The 25,155-nt window shown below is 47.2% G+C and overlaps 1 protein-coding gene across 1 annotated transcript in view; it reads left to right on the top strand.

Moving 5' to 3' along the window:
- The first annotated feature begins 911 nt into the window (after positions 1-911).
- Positions 912-25,155, top strand: part of IPMK (inositol polyphosphate multikinase) — a 40,512-nt gene continuing 16,268 nt past the window's right edge. The window contains exons 1-3 of the mRNA XM_066600778.1: positions 912-1,213; positions 10,681-10,766; positions 12,946-13,042. Of these exons, the coding sequence (XP_066456875.1) occupies positions 1,045-1,213; positions 10,681-10,766; positions 12,946-13,042 (352 nt within the window). The 5' untranslated portion in view covers positions 912-1,044. The remainder of the gene's footprint in view (positions 1,214-10,680; positions 10,767-12,945; positions 13,043-25,155) is intronic.

The following is a 25,155-nucleotide window of genomic DNA, read 5'->3' as shown; positions in this document are numbered from 1 at the left end:
ATGATGGCAGGAATTCAGGAGCATGACGCTACAGGACCGCAGCGGCTGCAATGCTGAAGCTGCGGAGGGGTAAGTATGCAGCGGGTATAAAAGGTCTACACACCCCTGATAAAACGCCATGTAAAATAATCCAACAGAGATGAATCATTTCAGATTTGTGCGTTGCGAGACGTATATGGACCCCATTCTTTTCGGGGAGCAGGAAAGGGAAATCCCCTTTTCAAAGGGATCCGTCTCATGACAAAACCGAGCAGCGCCAAACGGATCCCATTGATTGGGTCTCCTTGGATTCTGCTCAGCTGCCCGGCATCATGCTGGATGAAAAAGTCCTGCATGCAGCGCTACTTCTTCCGGTATTTTGCGACGGAACCCCCGAACGGAGCTTTCAGCGCAAATGTGAAAGCGGCCTTTACAGTGAATGTGAACAATTTCTCGTTTGAACACGCCACCGATGTATCTGCCTGTCTAAACAAGCTGCACGCGCGAACTCCGCCATTGTCCGTTCGCACGAACGCGAAATCACTCCCTATAAAATCTCTCTTTTATAACACACTCCATTAAAGTGTTCTTCGCACAAGACATCCTCATTCTTCCTCCTGCCATCTGTTTCCCCAACCTTTGCCCTCCAGTTATTACACTCATACACCGCTGATAACATCAGTTTGCCCTTTCGCCCCGTGAGCTCAGGCTCCGGGCACAGAAGGGTTAACACCGAGCCCACAGCCGTGATTTGCATGGAGGGACACACCCTCCGTGACGTCTCGCAGCGACCACGCCCCCTCCCGGCCGATCAGCAGTCTGTACAGGCGACGTGTGAGCGTGCGTGACGTCAGCAGAGGAGAAGTGGGCGGATCCGAAGCTGCCAGAAAAGTAACGCGGTGACGCAGGAGGCTCAGAGCCCAGCGGTGGCGGCGGCGGTGCTTGTCGCACTGTAAACCGCTGCGTATGTACCGGAGCCTCGGCAGGATGGAGCTGCGGGACGTGCAGGGAGCCCGGTGATCGCTCAGCCTGTCACCTGGGCAGCTCGTGTCATCTCATCCCAGGATGGCAACCCAGCAGCAGCGCGGTGCCCACGAGCCCCTGGCACCGGACCTCCAGCATCAACCTCCCCCCGGGGAGAAGGAGCTGCTACGGAAGGACCGCAAGTTCCTGAACGGCTGCGTGCCCCTGTCGCATCAGGTGGCCGGCCATATGTACGGCAAGGATAAAGTTGGTGTGTATTCTGCTCATTCATCCCGGCCGGCCAGGAGGATCATGGGGGTTGTAGTTCAGGGGGGCATTTTTCACAGTGATTGCACTGTAGATGGCGCTAGTGTGTAAAGTTGTACTTCTCGCTTCTAGCGCTGCGTTGGGGTTGCGCGGTAAATGTGCTGTCCAAAACATCTTGTAAAACTTCTTTTTAACTTTTTTCACCTAAATCGGACTTAATATCCCAATTATGTTTTTTTTTTTTAATTTGCCGTGTGTTTTCTATGCGAGCCCTCTGCAGGGAAAATCCATGACATTTATAGTAGCAGCAAAGCGAATGAGATTTAAAAAACTTCCACGTCCAAATGTTGCGTTTCTTTGATGCGGGTTTTACGCTGTTGATCCGCTGTGGATGTTCCGCGGCGCGCCCTGACCGTAGAGATGTGTTCACACGGCGCAGATTTGCCACAGGTTTTCTTTGCGGAATGTCTGCAGCATTTCTGCAGGTAAAAACCTGCATTTTGGGTTTGTTTGGATGCAACGCAATTCCAGCAGCAGAAAAGTCCGCATGCAGTATTCGCTCATTAGAGGTTGTTGGGTGAAAGGCTGCGCTGATGGCGCGAAGAAGGGGGAGGGAGCGCTGTATGTGCCGAAATCAGATGGGGATATGCAACTGATTCCGTGTCACACTGATTACAGTGATCTGTCTGCTGGGTGGATCTGAGCAGTAGTTTTGGAGAAACTTGCCTTTTATCAGTAACATCACTTGCATAGAGGACTACTTAAAAAGTAGTCCTTAATATTCATGAGCTGCAACTAGCTCCACCCACCGGCTACTGATTGATAGCTGTCTGCCTATTACTGTGCACAGTGAGAACTAACAATCATTGGCTGGAGGGCAGGGTGGGTGTGGCTAGCCTGCAGCTCATTAATATGCAGGACTACTAATAAAATCTAAGTTTCTTCAAAACTCCAGCACAGATACATACAGAGGACATATCACTGTAATCAGTGGGGCAGGCGCTACGTTATGGTGCTCTCAGTGAGGGCTGCAAAAGATGGCATTTTTGTGCTTCATGTCTGCGGGCACGGTTTCCTGCTGTGCCCGCAGACATGAGGCAAAGGTAAATTTACTCACCTGTCCGGATGTGGAGTGGGTCTACTTCGTCGCAGCCGGATCTTTTTTCTTCTGCAGGGTGTATGTGCTCGGCCCGCTGGCCGGCGTGCCACGTGTATGCGCCGTGCCTTTCTTCAAATCTGCTTTCCTGCAGCACGTCCGCAGTTTCAGCTGCAGGTGTACCACGGACCGGACGGCTTCCATTGAAAAATGGAGCATGCCGCGTCTTTCTTTCCCCGTGTGTGATCCGCATGCGGGGAAAAAAAAATGACATCTGCGGATATTTAAATACCTGCAGATGCCCAATGATGGTCTATGGACCTATTGAGCTGCGGATCATGTGCGGGAGACCCATGCAGATTCCGCAATTCAATTATGCCCGTGGACATGAGGCCTTAGTGCAGATTTTTTTTCCCACAGTATGACCTCATGTCCACGTGCAAAATAGATGTAAAAAAATCTGTGCGGGTCCGCCCCCACGCGCCCATAGGGAATCATTGGGCACCCACAGGTAATTAAATACCTGCAGATTGCATGCGCGGGAAAATACCTGCAGTATGCTCCATTTTCTGCAGTTTTCCCGCACGGACGGCTTCCACTGAAGCCAATGGAAGCCGTCCTATCCGCGACACAGCTGCGGATGACACTGTGGCTGTGCCGTGGATCCGCGGGAAATGTATGCATTGCATCTCGATCACGTCACTCCTGTATACTGATAAAAGCTTGCACATAAGATCTCATCATAACTGATTGCTTTTGGTTGCAAATCCCTAAATAGATCTTTTAGAGGAGACCAATTTTGGGGGCTGATTGTACTACAGTGGGAGCGACTTAAAGGGGATGTGTGTGTTGTAGGAAACTAGTATATTCCCCGTAATATGACGATTCTCGAACATCTCCTCTTAGAACTTTACATTGTACCATGACAACTGGGTGTTAGCACCGAAGGGGTGTGTCCCCACACAGTATCCAATCAGAGCTGATGGTAGGGACACACCTCCACATAGAAACGGCCAGTTGTCAATTTATTTGTAAACCTTTATCCGGAGGAATAACAGAGGAACGAGAACACAGCTTTAAGAAAACATAGAACTTTTTTTATGTTGGCATACTTTCAATTGCTTTTATAAAACTTTCTCAGTAAAGCCTGAAGTTTTGTAGCTGCGCTGCATTCCCCAATTACCATGCACCGTCATGGGGGGCATGGTGCATGCTACACTATACATTAGGGGTCCTACTTGGTTGGCGTGCCACAATACAAGCGTAGAGCGGAGCTGGTGGTGGAGACCACTTGGCAGGTAACAAATGTAGGTTTTATTTCTAAAACTGTTATGCTATTATGTAAAGATGGCTTCCCTTATATCTGGCTTATAACCCCCCCCCCCCCCCCCCTCCCTCCCTCTCTCCTTCCCAATCTACCCCATCCTTCATCCAAAGTGGTTCTAAAATGCTGATGGGAAACGGATGCCAGAACTGATTCTAAAGTTTTTTTCTATAGGGTTGTTCATGACCTCCAGAACATCAGTTGTGGGGTCTGAGGGCTCCTGCAGCATTCGTTTGTCTGACTGTAAACAAGTTACAGGAGTAGCATAGGTGTTTGTTTGTTTTTTCTGGCCCAAGTATGAAACAAGCGGTTGGATACAACCCATCTACACTTATTGTAAAAAAAACCAATCCCTCCTCTAGAAGTTGTTGGAACGGAATGAAACGTTCTCTGTGTGATTGTAACATTGTTGTAAGTGATTACAATATCAGAGCAAAAGGAGAGTTAATTGTGGAGACCTGACCTTGTAGGGAAGCTCTAGTACCCTATAGTACCGCCTCTAGCTTGGATGCAAGATGTGATACGGGCGGGCATGGAGGCTCTAGTACCCTGTTGTACCACCTATAGCTTGGATGCAAGATGTGATATCGGTGGGCATGGAGGCTCTAGTACCCTGTCGTACCGCTTCTAGTTTGGATACAAGATGTGATACGGATGGGCATGGAGGCTCTGGTATCCTGTTGTACCACCCCTAGCTTGGATGCAAGATGTAGTGCGGGCAGGCATGGCGGCTCTAGTATCCTGTTGTTGCGCCTCTAGCGTGGATACAAGATGTGATGCGGGCATGGAGGCTCTTGTACCCTTTTGTACAACCTCTAGCTTGGATACAAGATGTAATACAGGTTGGCATGGAAGCTCTAGTACCCTGTTGTAGCACCTCTAGCTTGGATACAAGATGTGATACGGGCAGACCTGTAGGCTCTAGTACCCTGTTGTACTGCTTCTAGCTTGGATACAAGATGTGATATTGGTGGACATAGAAGCTCTAGTACCTTGTTGTACCACCTCTATCTTGGATATAAAATGTGATATGGGCGTGCATGGAGGCTCTAGTACCCAGTTGTACTGCCTCTAGTCATTGTCCCTCATACCTCTACTAGGGGTGACCGACTGTCGTATGTGATGGCCCCCCAGACCATCACACCAGCAGGGGACAGTGTGCCGCTCCACAGCAGAGGCAGGATTGAGGCCTCCAGACATGATCACGGTCGTTGCCTGCAGCCAAACTAAACCTGGATTAGTCACTGAAGACAGCCTGATTCCACTCAGTAGCAGTCCCGAACGACAAAACTGGACACAACTGAAAACGTGACTGTGGGTGGGTGTCAAAGGCAGTACATGTAATAGACGCCGTGAGACCAAACGAAAATGGCTCCGACAGACACATGAGCCTGTAACGATGGTGCCACCTGTCTCTGGATGGCAGAAAATGAAATAGTTGTAGCTTCTCGGACGATTCTCTACTGGTGGTCTGAGGGCATCCTGAGCCTGGTTGCCTTGTGTGCCCTCACACATCCACTGGTCCCAACACCTCCTAACAGTGTGGTCAGAACAGCCCCGGTGGCGTGCATTTTATCAATATGACCATCCAGTTTCTCACATCCCAATAATGCACCCCTCTCAGACTCTGGTAACGGGGTGAGATCTCTTCTCTGCGTCGTAGAGACGTCTAGTGGTAAGCAAGCTCTACACAAGTGGATCAAGAGGCCACTAGGGCCTCAGGTGACAGGACCATCCATTTAATCACACCGCAACTCTAATGCACACTGGTGATCGCAATATCACCGCATGAAAATTGTGGCAAATTCAGGCCTTTTTTCTCCTCGTGTTTTTTTTTTTTTATTTTTTTTTTTTAAAGCATCAGTGCTGTTTTTTTCTTGCATAAACATCACTGCCACTTGTGGTTTTTCTCACCTTTTTTCACACAATTTTTGTCACGATTTCTTTAATACGAAAGTCAAAAGGGCTTTCTAAAGTTCAAAAAGCATCGCATTGCGCGAAAATTGCAAGTTTGTGCTTTGTAATGCGATAAAAAGGAGGCTCCAAAGGCAAACATGGGAGATAAAGGGAAAAAAAAACAAAGGACATGCTGCAATTTTTTTTCCTCACATCGCATGAATGGAAACCTCCCAAATATGAAGGAAAACATTGAAAATCATTGGTTTCATAATTCTGCATTTTCACTCACTCTCACATCGCATGATTTTCTCGGCAGTGTGAGGGCGCTCTGAGATGCAGAACCCGGCATGCAGTAACATCAAGACAACCCCTACCTAGATTCAAAAGATTCCTTTTTTTTTTTTTACCCCCCCCTTAGAGTGTAAAAAGCCTAAATCCTACAACTTTCATCCAATATTGAATGGGTGGTGAATCCGAGCCCTTGACTGATGCCCTAATTGAAGAGGTCTTCATTGAGGGAATTGCTAGCCATGCAATTCCCTTATTCGAGGTTGCGCTACGAAGGTGTTTCTTCCCTTGCTGACTGCAGGATATCGCTCGCCTGCTGCCGCACCTTCTGTGTAACCTTGTTTATATGATGGGTTAAACTTTGAACTATGAATCATTACAGATGTCTGTACGGCTGATCGCGCTGCTGACAAATCACATGTTGAGGCTTTGTATGGGGTTGCTATGGGCTCATCATAAGAGGTGTCATAAAGTGCAGTGCCTTTAAGATAACCCTGCGTCCTGTCCTGGGTGCGTTGAGCAAGTGCTGACCTACTTGATGTTGCGTTAACTTCCTACCACGTACACAATACACTTTTCCTGAATGTCTTAAGCTTTACTGACTTGTTTTTAGATAGCGCCTTCACTACATTCAGACAATGCAGGGTCGTATAAAATAACTTTTTCAGCCATAGTATTTTGGTGCTGATTGGCTACCAATTATTTCCTTTTGCTTGTAAAAATAAAATGCTATGAATTTTTTTTTTTCCTTTTTTTTTTTTTTATTATAAGGGCTCATGGGCCCCTTTATGTGGATGTATTAAAAAAAAAATAAGAACATGCTCTATATTTTTTCTGTGTTTTTGCACACTAAGAATCTATAGAGAAGCAAAAAAATAAAATAAAAAATTGCACCAAAAGTGAAAAAAAATACAGTGAGTAAAAATGCTATGAAAAATATTCTGCAAGAAAAGTTTTGTTTCCCACAAATACTATAAACAAAACTAAAGGGGCTGTTTGATGCAGACAAGCCCTGTCCATATGTCCTATTAAGGAAAGCCATAGAGGGGGTTCCCCGCTCAGAAGGGCTTGTGGAGAGTCAATCTGTTCAAGCGGCTCCTGTTCTTGCAGACTTGAGCCATCCATGTGTTATCAGGATGGCCATTCATCTGAATGTCTGCCAGTCCCTTTGTCAGTGATTTATTGTACTCTGCACTATGTTCTCTGGAAAAAGTTTGAAGCCAAATAACCCCAAAGTGCAACTTGTTCTGTTCAATCTATCATGTGAGTGCAGACAATGCATTCCTAAAGAAGAAAAAAACTATTCAAACTTCTGCTTACACATTGATCATTGGAACGTTGGTGTCGCATGAAACGAGGGGGGGGGGGGTATTAAAAGGCTCTTCATGTTTGCAGCATACGTGCTTCAGTTGCTTTTTCCATTAGTGATCATTGTTAAACTTGAGAACAGATCTGTTCGCTTTATTCAGGATACTGCATAGAAAAACATAACATTTCATGATAAGCTGCGCTTCCGAGCTACAACCAATCTGTTATCCCGGACAGTAATGGGTTCCCAACGATGACTTACTGCTTTCAGGCAGGATTGTCGTCCTGCAGGAAAAAGAAAAGCTTTGAGCGCTGTATTCCCATCATGTAAGAAGTCGCTGGCCTGGAGCTGCTCCCCATAGAAGTCTTGCTGGCTGGTCCTCCTACTGACTTAATTGATGTCCTGCAGGCCGGATAGATCACAAAAACCCCTCTCTCAGCATCTGATGCACGTGCAGAGGTCAGTACACTTTGCATCGGCTTGTGATGACGTACCTGGTCTGCAGGATATCGGTCAAGATAGGAAGGGGGCCTGGCCCGTGTCACTTCTCTTAGTAACGGACCAAAATGAAACCTACCAAGTGCTACACATGTGGTGTGTGAGGTTTCTTTCAGATTTCCCTATAGACTAAAAGTAAGACATTTGCCTGCACTAATTTTGGTGTCTTTTCTAGAACAGCAGCCACATTGACATAAGAGACCTCAGTTAGAAAGCAAAGTGTTGACTTCTGTGGGAGAGTGTTGTGAGCATGCTCTGACGTGTACAGGACAAGCTTACGTGTCTGTCGTCTATCTCCAGCTTTTTGTAAAAAACATGCCGCTTTGCCATGTAAATAAGGAAGATGGAACAATACCTCTGCAGTGCCACCTATTGGCCAGAAACCTACTGCACACTGATGAGGGGCAAACACCCTGAAACGGCTGTCTGTGTATGCTTTTCTCGCTTGATTTCCTATTCCCAATCATTGTTATAAAGACCTGTTTATAAGGATCTGACAGTAAACTGTAAAACTTTTCTGTGATGTACGTTTGTTGAAGCCTCCGGTTAGGTTCTAGAACATTGACATTAGAAGGAAAATGTTATATGTGGTAACAAGATCTTACTAAAGAAAAGGTGCAGACAAGATAGCGTGAGAACAGGGAGAGAAGTACACTGAGATTCCTGTGGCTTGGCGTCTGGGCCAATTACGCCACTACTCTGATTAAATGAGTGCTAATGACATAGTTTTGTATTAGCATTTCTTTTGGCTGCCTTCCTCGAGGCTCTCAAACTTCGCGGGTATGTTGTTTACATGGCCTGCCTTTTAGCTAGGTGCTACCCGTGCTGTCACACAGGGTGCCGGTCACCAGCTTGTAAGGGGGGAACCGGGCGGATGGATGTTCACTGACCGATCACTACATTAGGAACACCTACTCAACAACGGGTTGGTTCAACTTTTTAGCCAATCTTGACTTTTCAACATCGGGGAACTGAATCCATAAGGTGTCGAACATCCTTCCTCTCAACCCATGCTTGCTGCTACTGCAGCTCCATCAGTTGGTGTACATAGATAGGTGCGAGCAGATCTCTCTGCCCTTTCCAGTATATCCCTAGCATGCTCAACGGGCTTACAGTCTGGTGAGTTTGAGGGCCAAGGCAGTGTGAAGAATTTGTTGTGTTCCTCCAATCACTCCCTAGTGACCCGAGCTGAGTTGACACAGAGCATTGTTCTGTTGAAAGATGGCACTGTGGTCGGGGAAGACTTCCTGAAGATGTGGGTGCTGATGGTCAGCTAACAAGTCCCTGTAGTATTCACCATTTAAGGAGTATGGTATGATGACCAATGGTCCTAAGCCATGACCGGAAAACACTCCTCAGACCATGACACCGCCACCACAGCCTGTTGAGCCCCAACTGTGCACCCATGGGGCACAGATTCATACTCTTTACCCCTGATGTGGACTCTGCTATCGTATGGGTCAGCAGAACCCTTCCCTCCAAATGTCCTTCTGTCATGTCCAAGGCCCATTGACCCCTCTTGTGGGTTCATGCGAGGTGTTGGGAATAACGCAGGCTTATCATGGAGCACCATTGTCTTCAGCTACTGAACCCTAGTTGATGCAAAGTATGCTGCATGCTCATTGTGGAAACTTGTCTAACTTCTTGTGGTGCAAATATAAATGGCTGATTGTACCCCGTCATCTTGTATTCAGACGGCCATGAATGTTCCCTGTATACATTTTAAGGATTGTATAACTGAGTCTTATAGACTTGCTGGAACCAAGTTAATATCAGCACATTGTTTTGTAATTCTACCAACATTGTCCATAGAGTCTTGTGATCTATTGTCCAATTAATCATGCAAATCTATCATCTTAAGAAAAGGTCACAATCCGAATTGACCATTAACCAGATCAGACAAACAGAACTGATTCTTAAAACAATGACAGCACTAAGCTTCAAATATACATAAGGCTCTAGTTCAGTCTTAAGACAATCATAGATTTGCATGATTAATTGGTGAATTTACCACAGTTTTCCCCTGAAAATAAGACCTAGCATGATTATTGAGGATGCTCCAAAAATAAGCCCTAACTACAGTTCATAAATAGTCAATGTAAGTACCGCCCAGGCAGCTATACTTGTAAAAAAGTAGATTCAATTGGCCAAAGAACGTAGCAGGTCAGATGGAACCTTCACGAAAAAAAGCGAGCCCCCCCCATCCCAAAAGAATTGCACTCAAAAGACCTGAAACTATAAGGATTGGCAAGTGCCAGGCCCTCGCACACAGATCAGGTAGTCCCGCTGGCATCACTCCGCCCCAAGCTCATTGTATTAGAGCAGGGGTCTCTAATATACCCAGGATTTGCTGATATAACTATATTTGACAAAAATAAATAATATTTTATGTTCAAAGATAAATGTAGATTGTTCATGGGAAAATAAGACCTCCTCTGAAAATAAATCCTAACATCTTCTGGAGCAAAACTTTGTCTTATTTTGGGGAAACGCGATACTCGCTCTAGCAACCATGTCTGTATGTGTCTCTATAGGCTTCTATAGCAGCGTCAGTTATCACCCTCCTGGAATTCCTGTAATCTCTGTTAGTAAAGATGGATTTAACGTGGCAACAGTTAGTGGACAGTAAATGGGTCGAGGGGAGACTCCTAGTGGCTTAGCACTTTAGAGGGATCTCTCAGCACCTAGGTAAATCAAGTTGAAAGCAAAGATTTGGTACCCCGTTGCTAAGTTTTGCCACCAGGCAAATGTGATGTAGGTCAGTGAGAAGCTGACCATTCCACCTGAATTTTTCATGCGTTTATGATGCATTTCTGCAATTGGCATTACATTTACATTCTCCATGTGTGTAAGAAATATATATTGTACGTGGTTCTAAAAGTAAAAAACGGATCCCATTCGCATGCACGGTGCATAGCATACGATTTGCGATCTGTTTTTGGAATACTTTAAGAAAATGAGCAACTCTTGAAAAACAAATCCCCAAAAATAGGATTTTTTAAATTTTTTTTTGATCCGATGTACTAAGCTGGACGCATACTATGTTGTGTCTTTCAGGTATATTACAACATCCTGATGGGACTGTCTTAAAGCAATTACAGCCACCACCCCGTGGACCAAGAGAACTGGACTTCTACAACATGGTACGGCAATGTTCTCTCTGAGTGCTGCGTTTTAACAGTGTTGGCTAGTTAGGATAATAAATATTGTTATTTGTATCGCGCCAACTTATTCCGCAGCACTTCCAAGAATTAAAAAAAAAAAAATATATATATATACTGCCTTCTGTCTTTGAGAGTTGATACCTGGTCAAAGCAGCTGCATTTGGTGAAAAATTCAGATCGTAGATGTTAACCATTGAAATGCCACTGTCAACGCTGACAGCAGAATTTTAATTGTCCCGAATGGCCAAATGGGTGCCATGGCAGCCTTGGGCCTTTGTGAAGGACCAAAGGCCTCTGTAATTTTTAACACATTAGCCCTAAGACATGCTTGTAGCAAGTCTTAATAGAATGTCTACTGACTAGAGATGAGCGAGCATACTCGCTAAGGACAATTACTCGAGCGAGCATTGTCCTTAGCGAGTACCTGCCCGCTTGGAAGAAAAGATTTCAGGTGCCGTCGGGGAGCAGGGAGCGGCGGGGGAGAGCAGGGGGGAATGGAGGGGAGATCTCTCACTCCTCCCTGCTCACTCCCGCAACTCACTGGTCACCCGCGCCGGCACCTGAATCTTTTTGTCCGCGCAGGCAGGTACTTGCTAAGGACAATACTTGCTCGAGTAATTGTTCTTAGCGAGTATGCTCGGTCATCTCTACTACTGACATACTGCAGTATACTATATAGGCAATCAAACAAGTCCTAGTCATCTTGGTGGACAAAAACAAATAAGGTGAAGTTTTTAAATAGTAACTTTAAAGGGAATGTATTATCAGAAAGTGAATTATGGTATAAATTACATTTCGGTGTTAAACATTTTTAAAGCATTTTTAGTGTGTTTTTTTTAACCTTTGATCACCATTTTTTTTTCCCCCTATTTTTAAAAAATTATCCTGAAATTCTGCATTTTTCACACTGACCGCAAAGCCTAAGGCCGCCTGCAGACGAGCGGGTCGGATTCTCGCCGCGGGACCCGACCGCCTGCAGAGACGAGCGCGTACTCACCCGCGCCCGGCGGCCCCGGCTCATGCGCAGACCGGAGCCGGCGGCCGGGTGAGTGACGTTTCTGTGCGAGGCTCTGCGAGCCCCGCACAAAAATAGGACATGCCGCGGTTTGTTTGCCGTGCGAGATTTCGCACGGCCAAACCGCGGCCGCCTGCATAGGAGTGCGTATTGTAATGCACTCCTATGCAGGCTTTCAGTGGCGGAAATCCCGCCGCGGGATTTCCGCCCGTGTGCAGGCGGCCTAACAATAGTCTGACACTTTGTGTTATGAAGAGAAAACTGAAAGGTAACACCTAGATGTAGATAACACAGAATCCACCATTCACAATAGGTTTAAACTGAGACTATAAATTCTCTTCCCCCCCCCCCCCCCCCCCCCCCCCCTCCCTGCAAAATTCTCCCTCCCATCGGAAACAAGTGATGGGCAGCTCTAAAACAAAATAACGGGGGATTGTCAGATTATGCTGGCCAACGTGGCACACCTCCTGGTGTGTGTGCGCGTGCGTGTGTGCGCGTGCGTGTGTGCGTGCGCGCGCGTGTGTGCGCGCGCGTGTGTGCGCGCGCGTGTGTGCGTGCGCGTGCGTGCGCGTGCGTGCGCGTGCGTGCGCGTGCGTGCGCGTGCGTGTGCGTGTGCGTGTGCGTGCGCGTGTGTGCGTGTGTGCGCGTGTGCGTGTGTGCGTGTGTGTGTGTATTGCCAGTTCTATTCCCAACTGCTGTCAATCTGGTCTGCCGACACAATTGAGCTGAATATAGAGTAGTTATAAGATCTGGTGTGTGTAAGTGTAATGACGCACTCCCTTTTACGGGATGCAGAGTTTTTTGTTATGTGCACACTATTTATATTGGCCAGATTTTAGGATCAGTAGTTCTCTTTGATTTAAGGAATTTCCATAAGCCTTCCTCACTCGCTGTGATATTTCACTTAGTCTGAGCGCTGACTATTGGCAGCATAGTCTGATATTTGAACCAGTGAACTTCACGTTTGCTCCATTACAGAGTCATTAGGCAGACTTCACAGCTACTGTATGTTTGATGCTTTTCTATTCCCAGGGGGGATAAAAGTTGAAGATCAGTCACTTTAACATTTCACAGATTCTTGTATAGGGATCACTGCCAGATGTTACAGCAAAATGGCCAAATAACTCAAATTTTTTTTTGCAGGTTTTCTCAAATGACTGCACTGATCCTAAGCTGCACGACCTACGGATATTTTTACCAAAATATTTTGGCACATGGTCACCCCCAGGAACTACAAATGGTATTTGTCTTTTATATTATTTATTTACTTTTTTTGTTTTATGTATTTTTTTTTTTTTTGCATGTATTGGTGCAGAAAACTTTCCTGATGCCTTTCACGCTTTGTTTTAAAAAGTCACTACAGTGAAAAAAAAAGCAAAAACCTTTTCTCATCTGGTTGACTGTCATTGGCCTCCTGCAGATGGCCAGGTCAGATCCCACTGCGAGAATTCTCGCAGCGGGATGCGAGCTGTGCCCCTGCGGTGACCACCGCAGCTTACCTCCTCCCGGCGTCTTACTCGCTCTGCTATGTGCCGGCTGCCGCCCAGCCGGCACATGCGCAGAGCAGAGCCCGTGCGTCACCAGTGACGTTTCTGTGCGGGCCTCTGCAAGGTTCACACAGAAATAGGACATGCCGCGATTTGCAGTCCTATGGCAGCGGGCACGGGCGGAAATCCCACCGTGGAATTTCCGCCTGTGTGCAGGAGGACATAGTACCATAGTTTGCTACTCTGAAAAAAGACAAATGTCCATCCAGTTCAGCCTGTTCCCCTCCCTCTTGGGAGAAGCAAAACTCCCCCTGCCATCACCACGTCCTCAGGCAGAGAGTTCCACAGTCTCACTGCTCTTACAGTAAAGAACCCCCTTCTGTGTTGGTGATGAAACCTGCTTTCCTCTAGACGTAGCGGATGCCCTCTTGTTACAGTCACAGTTCTGGGTATAAACAAGTCATGGGAAATTGGCCCATAATGTATTTATATATGGTTAAGGGGCGACAAAACTCTTTTCCAGGGTGAATATTCCCAATTTTAATAGCCCCTCTGGGTATTCCAGTCCTCTCATTCCGTTTATTAATTTAGTTGCCCTTCTTTGAACCCCATCAAGCACTGCACTCTAAAGATCTCCTCTGTGTATTGCAGTCACTTCAATGCAGTGCAGCCCCCCCTGCCTGATGCTTATAGAGCACCATCCTGATGGTGAGATATTTTTTTTGGGGGGGGGGGGGGGTTTCACTTCAATCCCATGATGTATCAGCAAAGCGTTAGCTAGAGGCTATACCATTTCTGCCTGCTGGGGGAACAGTTTAATTATCTGTGGTAGGGATCGTTTAACTGCATAACACAGACTGAGAATTTGACTAGTTTCAGACAGCATAACTCCAAGTAAAGGTGACTTTATACAAGACGATTATCGCTAGAAATGGTGAATTTGGTCGATAGTTATCTTGTGTACAAGTGGCTGCCGAAAAGCACTGAGCGGCGAATCACTTGTTTGTTGGAATCGCTCGGCCTTTAGCTCACCTAAAGACCAAGTGACTGTCAGCCCATATAAACAGGAATCTCTCAGTTTTTGAGTGACTGCCTGTTTACTCTGAGTGGAGGTGGGTGGTTGTAGAGATCTCCGGCCGTTCCGCCTTCATTACGGTATTGCTTCTGTGTGAAGGCAGCAGAGCGATAGTCGCTGGGATGGCTGTCAGGCGCTAATCGTCCCGTGTAAATGGACCTTAAATCTGAGCTGGTGTGGACTGAGATCACCTGAGCAGAAAGAGCAATAACTATGGTAACACTATATCCCTAAATATAGTGGAGAGGTGGCTATATAATGAATGAAAACTCACTTCTTCAAGCTAGTGGCTTTTTACACAGATAAGTGCATTGTAACAAGACCATCTGCTCAGACTAGGGCCGCAGCTCTGATCCACGTCTGGATGTTAAGGTTTATGCTTTACTGACAGCAGGCAGAACTTTTCCAAATTGTGTCGAATATAATACAAAATATAAAGTTTAAAGAGGTTTTCTGGACCTTCAATCTTCATGTATTCCAAAAGACGGGTCCTTAAATAGTGATCAATATTTATTGGTTGGAGGTCTGGCGATCAGCTGTTATTGTGTCTGCTGTCAGCACGGATGGAGCTGGCAACTGACAGCTCTGTGCACATTGCGGTGCCCCAGGGTGGTAATGGAGGATGAGCTCTAGCAACCCAGACTGCTGCAATACGACAGTGGGCCTGAAAACAGCCGATCACTGGGGATCCCCGAGCAGCACACGTCTGCCGATATGTTCAGTTTAAAAGGAATTGATCGCCTGCTTAAAGCACCATAAACGAAACTAACTTTTGGTGCCGGTGTGTGTGTGTGTGTGTTTTTGTTTCTTCTTTTTTTTTTTTTTTTTTGTGCTCCCTGGTCCTCGTGGTGCCTGCTGCTGACGTCTGCGTGGTGTATCAAAAGCTGACTGTTTTCAGAGACCCCTGGGAGCTCTCCCAGTGTCTCATGTGCCCCAGGGACTACAATGGCAGGCACTGCAGGAACCAGGGAGCAGGTGAATCTAAAACGAATAAACCACCTGATTCCCTGTTACCCCGCCTAACGGCAGGATGTGTTAGTTTTTTGGTGCTTCTAGGCAGTTGACAAAATGACAAGCCTATTTTAGGCCCTAATAAACAACCAGTGTTTTTGTTTTGCTTTTTCCCATTGTCACATTTCGGTACTATTGTATCTTGTCCCCACCGGAAGTGGGGGTGGAGACAAGATTGAGGCTGTTTGACAGGCTGGTGATGCCCCCAGGAGCTGATTGGGTGCACGGCTGCCTCCCCCCTTCCTCGGTCTCACAGGTCCTGGCACTCACCATTGCGGTCTCCTGATGTGAGTGTCCCGCTTCCATCTCCCCTCCCGAGACAGCTGTCATTGTCTCCACTAGACCTGGAATCTGCTTCTGCTGCGGTGGCGGGGGGCTGCTCCTGCCCTCACTCTCACTGTAGCCACCGGCCCCCTCCCAGCAGCGCTGCTGTCACTGTGGCCTACCATCTCCCCTTACTAGCCCCGCTGTCACTCTCTCCCCAACCGCTGTAGTTTCCCACGGTACTATTGTATCTTGTCACCACCGGAAGTAGAGGTAGAGAAAAGATTGAGGCTGCTTGACAGGCTGGTATTGCCCCCAGGAGCTGATTAGGTGCACGACTGGCTCCCCTTCCTTGGCCTCACAGGTCCTGGCACTTGCCACTACGGTCTCCTGATGTGAGTGTCCCACTGCCATCTCCCCTCCCGAGACGGCTGTCATTGTCTCCACTAGACCTCGACTCTGCTTCTGTTGCGGTGGCGGGGGGCTGCTCCTGCCCCCACTCTCACTGTAGCCGCTGGTGCCCTCCCAGCAGCGCTGTTGTCACTGTGGCCTCCCATGTCAAACAGCCTTACCCATGTCGACACCTACCACATTTGATGGTGACAAGATAGAATAGTACCTCGTATTTCTATAGCCAACATTTTTTTCCTAGGACACAGTTGTATAAGGGCTTGTTTTTAAGGAACAATATTTTATTTTTTAATAGCATTGTTTTGGGGTACATATAATGTATTGTACAACATATATAAATTTTGGATGGGGGAATATTGAGAAAAAAAATTCTGTGCATTTGGAATTTAATGTGCAGAATAAATAATGTGACCCAATATTTTATCGGTCTGCACAATACCAAGTTTTATGTTCTCCAACTTTTTTTTTTTTAAATTTCTGTACTTGTTTATAGTTGCTATAATACACTGCAGTACTTCTGTATTGCCATGTATTACCATGTATTACATTGTCCTATGAGACTCAATAGCTGAGCTTCATGCATCTTCGTATATGGCAGAATCGGAGACCATATTTAAGCCTCCAAGTGCCATAGCAACCCGTTGGCACCCTGTGATCACATTGTGCTGGCCCTGTGGGTGATTGAGGGACTTGCGCCGCCCCCCCCTCACCCCCACTTCCTCTGTCAGCCCTTTACATGCCATGGTTGCATTGACCATAGCATGTAAATGGTTAAATGACTGGAATCTGAAGTTTCTCAGCTGTTAGAGCTGGAGCCCAAATGTTATAAGACAACCAAGTCTCTGCTTCTGCTGGTATGAGAGGCCTGATGCAGCTCCGTAGAGTAATGTCCATTAGTGGTCGCATTTAACCCCTTGAGTGGCGGGTTTCTTACCACCCTGTCAGACCCACCAGGGCAGGTTTTTTAAATGGTCTAATCATTTAATTTGAACTAATTTTGCAGTCGCGTTCCAAGAGCCATAACTGTTTCATTTTTCCATTGTACCAGCCATTTGAGGGCTTGTTTTTTGCGGGACAAGTTGTACTTTTCGATGGCATCATTTTCGGGTATATATAATGTATTGCATAACTTTTAGTAAAAAAATTTGTTGGGAGATTGTGGGGGAAAAAAAGAAATTCTGCCATTTTGTTTTTTGGATTTCATCTTTACGGCGTTTAGTGTGTAGAATAAATAATGTGATAACGTTATTCTCTGAGTCACACGATTCTGGCGATACCAAGTTTATACAGGGTTTTTTTTTTTAATGTTTTGCTATTTTTGTACATTCCAAACATTTATTTTTTTCCTAAAGTTTTGCTTTTGTGTCGCCACATTCCAAGAGCTGTATTAATTTTATTTTCCCATTGCCAGAGCTCTAGAAGGCCTCGTTTTTTGTGGGATGAACTCCAGTCTTCATTTATCTAATTTTTTTGGAACATGTAAAATTTTGATTGCTTTTTATTCCATTTTTTCTAGTGGCAAGATTAACAAAATCTGTAATTCTGGCATGGTTTTTTTTTATTTTTATTTTCCCCTCGTCATCCTGACAGCATACACCTGGAGGTTATCCGCTGGACACCTGTTGGGACAGGAAGCGGAAAAACACAAAAGGTAACTCCCACCACCGGCTTACCAGTGTCTTCCTGTCCCTACAGGACAGTCCAAGCGGAGCCTCCAGGTGTATGCTGGAGGTGAATGAAGAAAGAAGACTCCCATGCAGCCTGTCCGCCTGTGGGGGGACGACTCTCTGTTCGGGCTGGCAGGGCTTGCGCGGGTGAGACCCTACGAGGGGACCCTCACCCGCAGGATCTACCCAGCACTGTTCCCCTTGTGGAAAAATCCTCCCCTGGTACGCTGCCCAGAGGGTAGTCGTACTGGTAGAAGCAGCCCTGGTACCTCGAGGGCTTGGAACGCCGGCGTCTCCAGCGGGGATCCAGCACATCAAGACAGGTATGCAAGCGTTGATAGAGGCGCTCGGGTCCGGTCGGCGTGCGCGCGGCAGCGTCTCCACGTGTGTCTCCTAGTCGACGGCGTCCCTGTGTATGCGGCGTATCCCCCGGGTCCGGCGTGACGTCAGCGCGGCCGCGTCATGGGGGGGGGGTGGGGGTGGGGGGGGGGGGGCTTAAAGGGGGCGTGTTGGCGCCAAATTTGAAAATTTAAAGGCTGGATTCCCCTGCATGTCTCCTGTCTGCACCTTACTGAAGATGTCAGCCAGAGAGGACGCTGAGAGCAGCCTGCTGGTGAGTAGACCTCCTTTGGGTCTTGTACCGGGGGGAGGAAGGAGAAAACAAGTATCAAATGCTGGAAGTTCCTTTTGCTGTCTCCGTCTCTTAGGACAGAGATGCACAAAAGGTTAGAGAGGCCAAAAAGCGAGTGCGCAAATGTCCAGTTTGCTTGCGGCGGCTAGAAGAGGGCCGCACCAAGCCACTATGTGCGGACTGTACGGAGAAAGTGGTCCATGAAGAGGGCTCCTCTGGCATGTCGGACATCCGATCCATGATCCGCGAGGAGATTGAAGCCTCTCTCATCTCTTTCTCTTTCGCCCCCCCACGAAACGGGTGAGGCGGACACGAACGGAAGAGTCGGACTCTGAGGAAGGACTCCTAGAAGATTCTCCCTCAGAATCCATGCCGCCTATGGAGGATGTAAGGAAGTACTTCTTTTCATAGGCGGACCTGGGTCAGCTGTTAACCGCGGTCCAACGCACCATGCAGGTGGAGGAAGAGGTGCCGCAGCAGCCATCCTTTCAGGATGTGGGGGCTCCTACCACAGCCAAAACAGCTGATCCTGACAGAGTGGAAGCAGGCAGAACAGAAATTCTTCCTGTCCAAAGAATTTAAGGATCAGATGGTCTTCACACCAGAAGATATCGAGTTCCTGGAAACCGTCCCTAAGGTGGATCTGGCGGTTGCCAGGGTCTCAAAGAAAGCAGCCCTCCCCTTTTGAGGACATTTCCCAACTGCGGAATCCACTAGATACCAGAGTGGATTCGGCAAAGAAAAAGACCTGGGAGACTGCGGCCCTGACCGTTAAAGCCAACATCACGGCCACATCTGTGGCGAGATCTATGACGGTCTAGTTGGACCAACATCAGACGCTGATTTCTCAGAGGGGCTCTAGGGAAGACATCTCTAACTGCCTTCCCCTCCTCCAGCAGGCAACCGGCTTTCTGGCAGACGCCTCTATGGAGTCGGTGAGGTTCGGGCCCGTTCAGCAGGCCTCTCGAACACAGCCAGGAGGGCCGTCTGGGTTAAGGCCTGGACGTGATAACGCTTCGAAGAACAGGCTCTGTTCCCTGCCCTTCCAAGGACACAGAATCTTTGGGCCTTCCTTGGATACACTCCTAGAGAAGGCATCAGATAAGAGTCAGGGACTGCCATCGGAGAAATCCTTCAAGCGGCCTTCCTCCTCCTACCCTCCTCCCTTTGTTCCCTCTAGAACATACAAGGGGAAAGGGAAAACTGGACGCTGGTCCTATCCCAAAGGCGGAAAGGGTGAGAATCCGCCCTCCAGGATCCTACAAGTAGGGGGTAGGCTGAGGGGGTTCGCCCTTAAATGGAGTGAGGTGACCTCCAATCCCTGGGCCTTACGTCTAGTCTCGGAAGGCTATAAAATTGAATTTTCCTCCCCGGAGGTTTGTGGTCACCCCCTGCCAGTCACCCTCGTCTGCTCAGGCCCTCCAGTTGGGGGTGCAGGAGCTGTTGTCCCTAGGGGCCATCACTCGGGTTCCCACAGAAGAACTGTTCAAGGGGTGCTACTCCCCCTTTTTTCTCGTCAAAAAATCTAACGGGTCCTGTAGAACCATAATTAATCTGAAATTCCTGTATAAATCTATCTCATATCAAAGATTTAAAATGGAATCGGTGCAGTCAGCAATCCCCTTAATCGCACCAGATAGCGTCATGGCCACCGTGGACTTAAAGGACGCCTACTACCATGTCCCTATACACACAGATTCCCAGCAGTTTCTGCGATTTGCCCTGGTGATAAATGGGTCAGTCTCTCACTTCCAGTTTACGTGCCTGCCGTTCGGGATTTCCTCCGTGCCCCGGGTGTTCTCCAAACTGGTGTTAGAGATGGTGGCGGCACTAAGGACTAACAAGGTGTTGATTGTTCCATACCTCGACGATTTCCTGATCATAGCAGGATCAGCTTCAGAACTCCGTTAAATCCAGTCTTCTGCCCGAACAAAAGAAAAAATTCCTGGGAGTTATTCTGGACTCACACCGCCAGTGTTCTTCCCTTCCCCTAGAAAGGCAAAAAGCGATCCAGGACGAGTGTCTGGCACTTTCTCTAGCCACCAGAGTCTCCCTTAGGAGAGGCATGAGGGTCCTTGGCCTCATGACATCTTGCATCGGGGTAGTCCCTTGGGCCCAGTTACATTGTAGAACTCTCCAAGACTTTATCCTGAGCAACTGGGATAAATCACCCGCTTCCCTGGATCAGAGATTCGTCCTTACCCACAAGTTAAAGTCCTCCTTGGAGTGGTGGATGTCTATTTCCAACCTTGCCAGAGCCACGGTTTGGTACCCCGCATCCCCAGTATCCATCTTTACTGACGCGAGTGCAACTGGCTGGGGGGCCCACTTAGGCCGTCATTACGTCCAAGGGGGCTGGAACCAGGAGGAAGCTACTCAGTCCTCCAACTACAAAGAACTTTGCGCTGTCTGGAAGGCCATTCAGGGCCTCGAGACAGAGATCAGGGGTAGACACATTAGGATCTTTTCGGATAATATAACAACTGTGTCCCTCATTCGCCACCAGGGATCCACGCGGAACCCCCAACTCCAAGACCTGGCGGCAAAAGTTCTCGGGTGGATAGAGCAGCGGACACCTTCCGTCACGGGCCCAGAGAACTCCATGGCAGACCATCTCAGCCGCAGGAAAATAGATCCGGGGGAGTGGACATCCACACGCATTCCAGCTAATTATAGAAAGATGGGGGACACCAAAGGTGGACTTGTTCGCCTCTCGGAAGAACACAAAGTGTCCCCGTTTTTTCTCCAGGGGAGCAGACGGGCGCTTCCTGGGAATAGACGCACTGTCCCAGGCTTGGGACCTTGCATACGCCTTCCCACCTATCCCTCTGATCCCTCTGGTCCTAAGGAAAATTCAGGGGTCCCCAGGCTCCGTTATCCTGGTGGCCCCATTCTGGCCCAAGAGACCCTGGTTCCCGCTCCTGGCCGCTCTCTCGACACAGGATCCTCTACATCTGCCGCAGAGAGACGACCTCCTTCAGCAGGGTCCCCTGATATGCCCAAAGGTCCGACAGTTCAGACTGGCGGCCTGGAAGCTGAGCAGGTAAAATACCTGAGCCAGGGCCTATCAGGGAGGGTGACCACTACTTTATGTGAGAGCCTCAAAAAATCCACCAGAAATATATATACTAGGGTGTGGGATACCTTCTCTAGGTGGTTGGGGCATAGTATTCATGACCTCCAACAGCCTGACATTAACAAGATATTGGAGTTCCTACAGGATGGACTGGATATGGGGCTAAGACCTTACCCCTTAAGGTCCAGGTGGCCGCCCTTGGAGCCTTCTTTGACTTCCCCTTAGGTGACCATAGGCTAATTAAGAAATATCTTAAAGGGGCAGTCAGACTCTACCCCTTTATAAGGGAAACCATGCCCCCATGGGACCTGAACCTAGTTTTGTAGGCCCTCTGCGCGCACCCTTTTGAGCCCCTGGAAGATCTATCAGTGAAGATCCTCTCCTATAAGGTTGCCTTTCTAGTTGCCATCACATCCGCTAGACGGATCGGGGAGATCCAATCCCTCTCTATTAGGACTCCGTATATGACCATCTTCCCAGATAAAATAGAGTTCAGGCCTGACCCCTTTTTCCAACCGAAAGTTCTCACAGACTTTCACAGAGATCAGCGAATAGTACTTCCCCCCCCCCCCCCCCCCCCCTTCTGCCAGGAACCCCGTAACACCACGGAACAGAGGTTTCATAATCTAGATGTTAGACGAGCAGTCCTGAAGTATTTGGAGGTCACACATTCCTTCAGGAAGTCTAACAACCTCTTTATTCAATTTCAGGGTCCACGCAGAGGAGGGGCCGCTACTAAGGACTCCTTAGTGCGTTGGGTCAGGAGGGCCATAGAACAGGCGTACAGATCCCAGGAGATCCCACTCCCGGGCGACGTTAGAGCCCATTCCACCAGGGCGGCCCCCTGTTCCTGGGCGGAGAGAGCCCAGGCGACAACCGACCAGATCTGCAGAGCCGCCACGCGGTCGAGCACTCATACCTTCACTAAACACTATCGCTTGGACCTGGGGGCCAGCCGTGATATGGCCTTTGAGCGGAAGGTGCTACAGGCAGTGGTCCCTCCCTAAAGCCCTTGGTTGTTGGCACTTCTCCAGGTGTATGCTGTCAGGATGACGAGGGGAAGACAGGAATTAGGTCCTACCTGTTAATTCCTTTTCTTGAAGTCATCCTGACAGCATAGGGGCTTTTTGCCTCCCCTTGAGTTATTTTTACGTGAAGTAACGTATTGTACTATGATTTCTGTATTAAAAATGATTGGTTAAGCAAAGCCGGGTCACTGTAGTTATTTGGTACACACTGGTGAGCCGGTGGTGGGAGTTACCTTTTGTGTTTTTCCGCTTCCTGTCCCAACAGGTGTCCAGCGGACAACCTCCAGGTGTATGCTGTCAGGATGACTTCAAGAAAAGGAATTAACAGGTAGGACCTAATTCCTGTCTTCCACTGCATTCTCTGAGCAGTATAAATAATATATTAAAGTAATTCTACAGGCCGGTACGATTATGCCAATACCAAATTATAATAGTTATTTTTCTTTTTCACGACTTTTTCACACTTAAAAAAAAAAAAAAAAAAAAAGAAGTAATAAAAGTTTAAATCACTCCCCTTTTTGCCATATCTATAATAAAAAAATCTAAATCCTAAAAGAAAAATACATATTTGGTATCGCCGCGTCCGTAAATGTCCGATCTATCAAATTAGTGCATTATTTACCCCCGCACGGTAAACCTAGTCCAAAAGGGGGGAAAAAAAAAAAGACGACACAAATGCACTTTTTCAGTCACCCTGTCTCCCAGAAAAAATGCAATAAAAAGCGATCAAGAAGTCGTATGTATTCCGAATTAGTACTAACGTAAACTACAGTACATCGTGCAAAAAATGAGCCCTTGCTCAAGTACGTCGACGGAAAAAGAAAGTTATTGCGCGATGAAGATGCAGCAGAAAGTAATTTTAAAAAATTAAATGTCTTTGAAAAAAATGCAAGTACTAGGGCAAAAAAAAAAACTACACAAGTTTGGTATCGTAGTGACCCATAGAATAAAGTTATCATGTCATTTTTGTTGCAGTTTGTGCGCTGTAGAAACAAAATGCACTGAAAGATGGCGGAATGTGTTTTTTTTTATTTTTTTTTATTTTTATTTTTTTTTATTTTTTTTCATTTTACTCTACTTAGAATTTTGTAAAAGTTTTTCAGTACATTATATGGTGAATTAAATGGCACCCTTGAAAAATACAACTTGTCCCGCAAAAAACAAGCCCTCATACAGCGACGTCGATGGCTAAATAAAGGAGTTATACATTTTTTTTTTTTTTTTTTTTTTTCCTGTCCCTTTAGGGGACTTCCACAGAGACCCATCAGGACGCCCTGATCACATTCCAGGGGTCCGATGGTGACAGCCCTTTGCATGCTGCAGTCACATAGACTGCAGCATTTAGAGGGTCAACACAGCAGAGATCAGAGGTTTTCTCTGATCTCTGCTGTAAGAGCTGGTGCCTGGTTGTCCTCCTGACAGGCAAGCACCAGCTCTCCCTGCCACAAAGACCATCGGCTTGCTTCTGACAAGCTGATGGTCTCTATGGCAACCTGTAAACAAACCAGTGCAGGAGTTTGAATTCAGAAGCGGGAGATTGCCTACAGATCGGCAATGCTTCTGTTATTCAAAGTCCTGCTCTGGTTCTCTGTGGGTGTGCAGGCAGAGTACAATGCCACAGCTTGTGGCATTGTGCTCTGCAGCTCCCATAGTGATACATAGCCCGGAAATCTTCCGGGCTATATCGCTATGAGCAGTGGAGCTCGTCCCGGAAAATTTCCGTGCGTGCCACTCAAGGGGTTAAAAGGCTTATGGGCGGGCACTAAGGCTTTATATTTATAAAATTGGGTAGCTGTAGTGAAAAATCTTTCAGTCCTCTTCAGCTCTCCTGATTTACAGCTGCGTGCAACTAATGGGATCCAAAGCTGTCGTGTGACCTAATTGGCATATAGATGTCATAGGGGGTAATTCCTTACTTTGGACTCTCCTACGTCTAACCACAACACTTCCATTGGAGACCACGCACAGCTTTCAGCAGCTTCAGGCTGTGACCCTGTATACCATATGCAATATATATAGCATTGGCATTTGGTTAAAACAACATTCTGCTGTTTCAAGCGCACTTTAGTGGAGTTGGCATTAAACACTATAGACAGCTTCGACCAACAATTTTTCTTTTTCTTCTTTTCTACACATATTGCAGCTTTTTCACACCAATTTATAATAAAATTTTTTTCTTTCTTGGCACTCTGCCACATAATCCTTGGCAGAAGCCTTGGATTTCTACTGCGGATTTGCATTTACAGATGCTTCAGATCTGACCGTGGATTAGCCCAACTCGGTGGGGGCCACTCGGCGTGTAGATAAACCGTAGCGGAATCTGTGTCAAGAAGTGACATCTTGCTTTTTTTTCTCAATTCTGCAACGGAATCCATGAGTATAAAAAGCAGTATAAACTACAGAGCCGACTCTGATACGGGACGAATATCGTATAATCGTATACGCGCTCAATTTAGAGAATTAATCGCCCCGTATAAATGCAAAAAGATCGTTTACTTTTTGTTATCGCTGACTTTTCAGTCAGCATATAAAATAACGCCAGATCGCTAGCTTCTCACTGCATGTAAACGCTCCCCGATCAGGGCTTCGCACGGAATGTGAAGCATTGAGCGAGAAGCCTGCGATCCAACGGTGATCGCTGCCTGTCTAAGATGCTTTACACGACTGCTAACGCACTTGGGACATAGTCAGTACGCAATGACA

Source organism: Eleutherodactylus coqui, chromosome 4 (genome assembly GCF_035609145.1).
Source record: "Eleutherodactylus coqui strain aEleCoq1 chromosome 4, aEleCoq1.hap1, whole genome shotgun sequence".
In the NCBI taxonomy this organism is placed as follows: Eukaryota; Metazoa; Chordata; class Amphibia; order Anura; family Eleutherodactylidae; genus Eleutherodactylus; species Eleutherodactylus coqui.
Note: the sequence above shows the minus strand (reverse complement) of the source record. Positions and strands in the feature narration are given on the sequence as shown.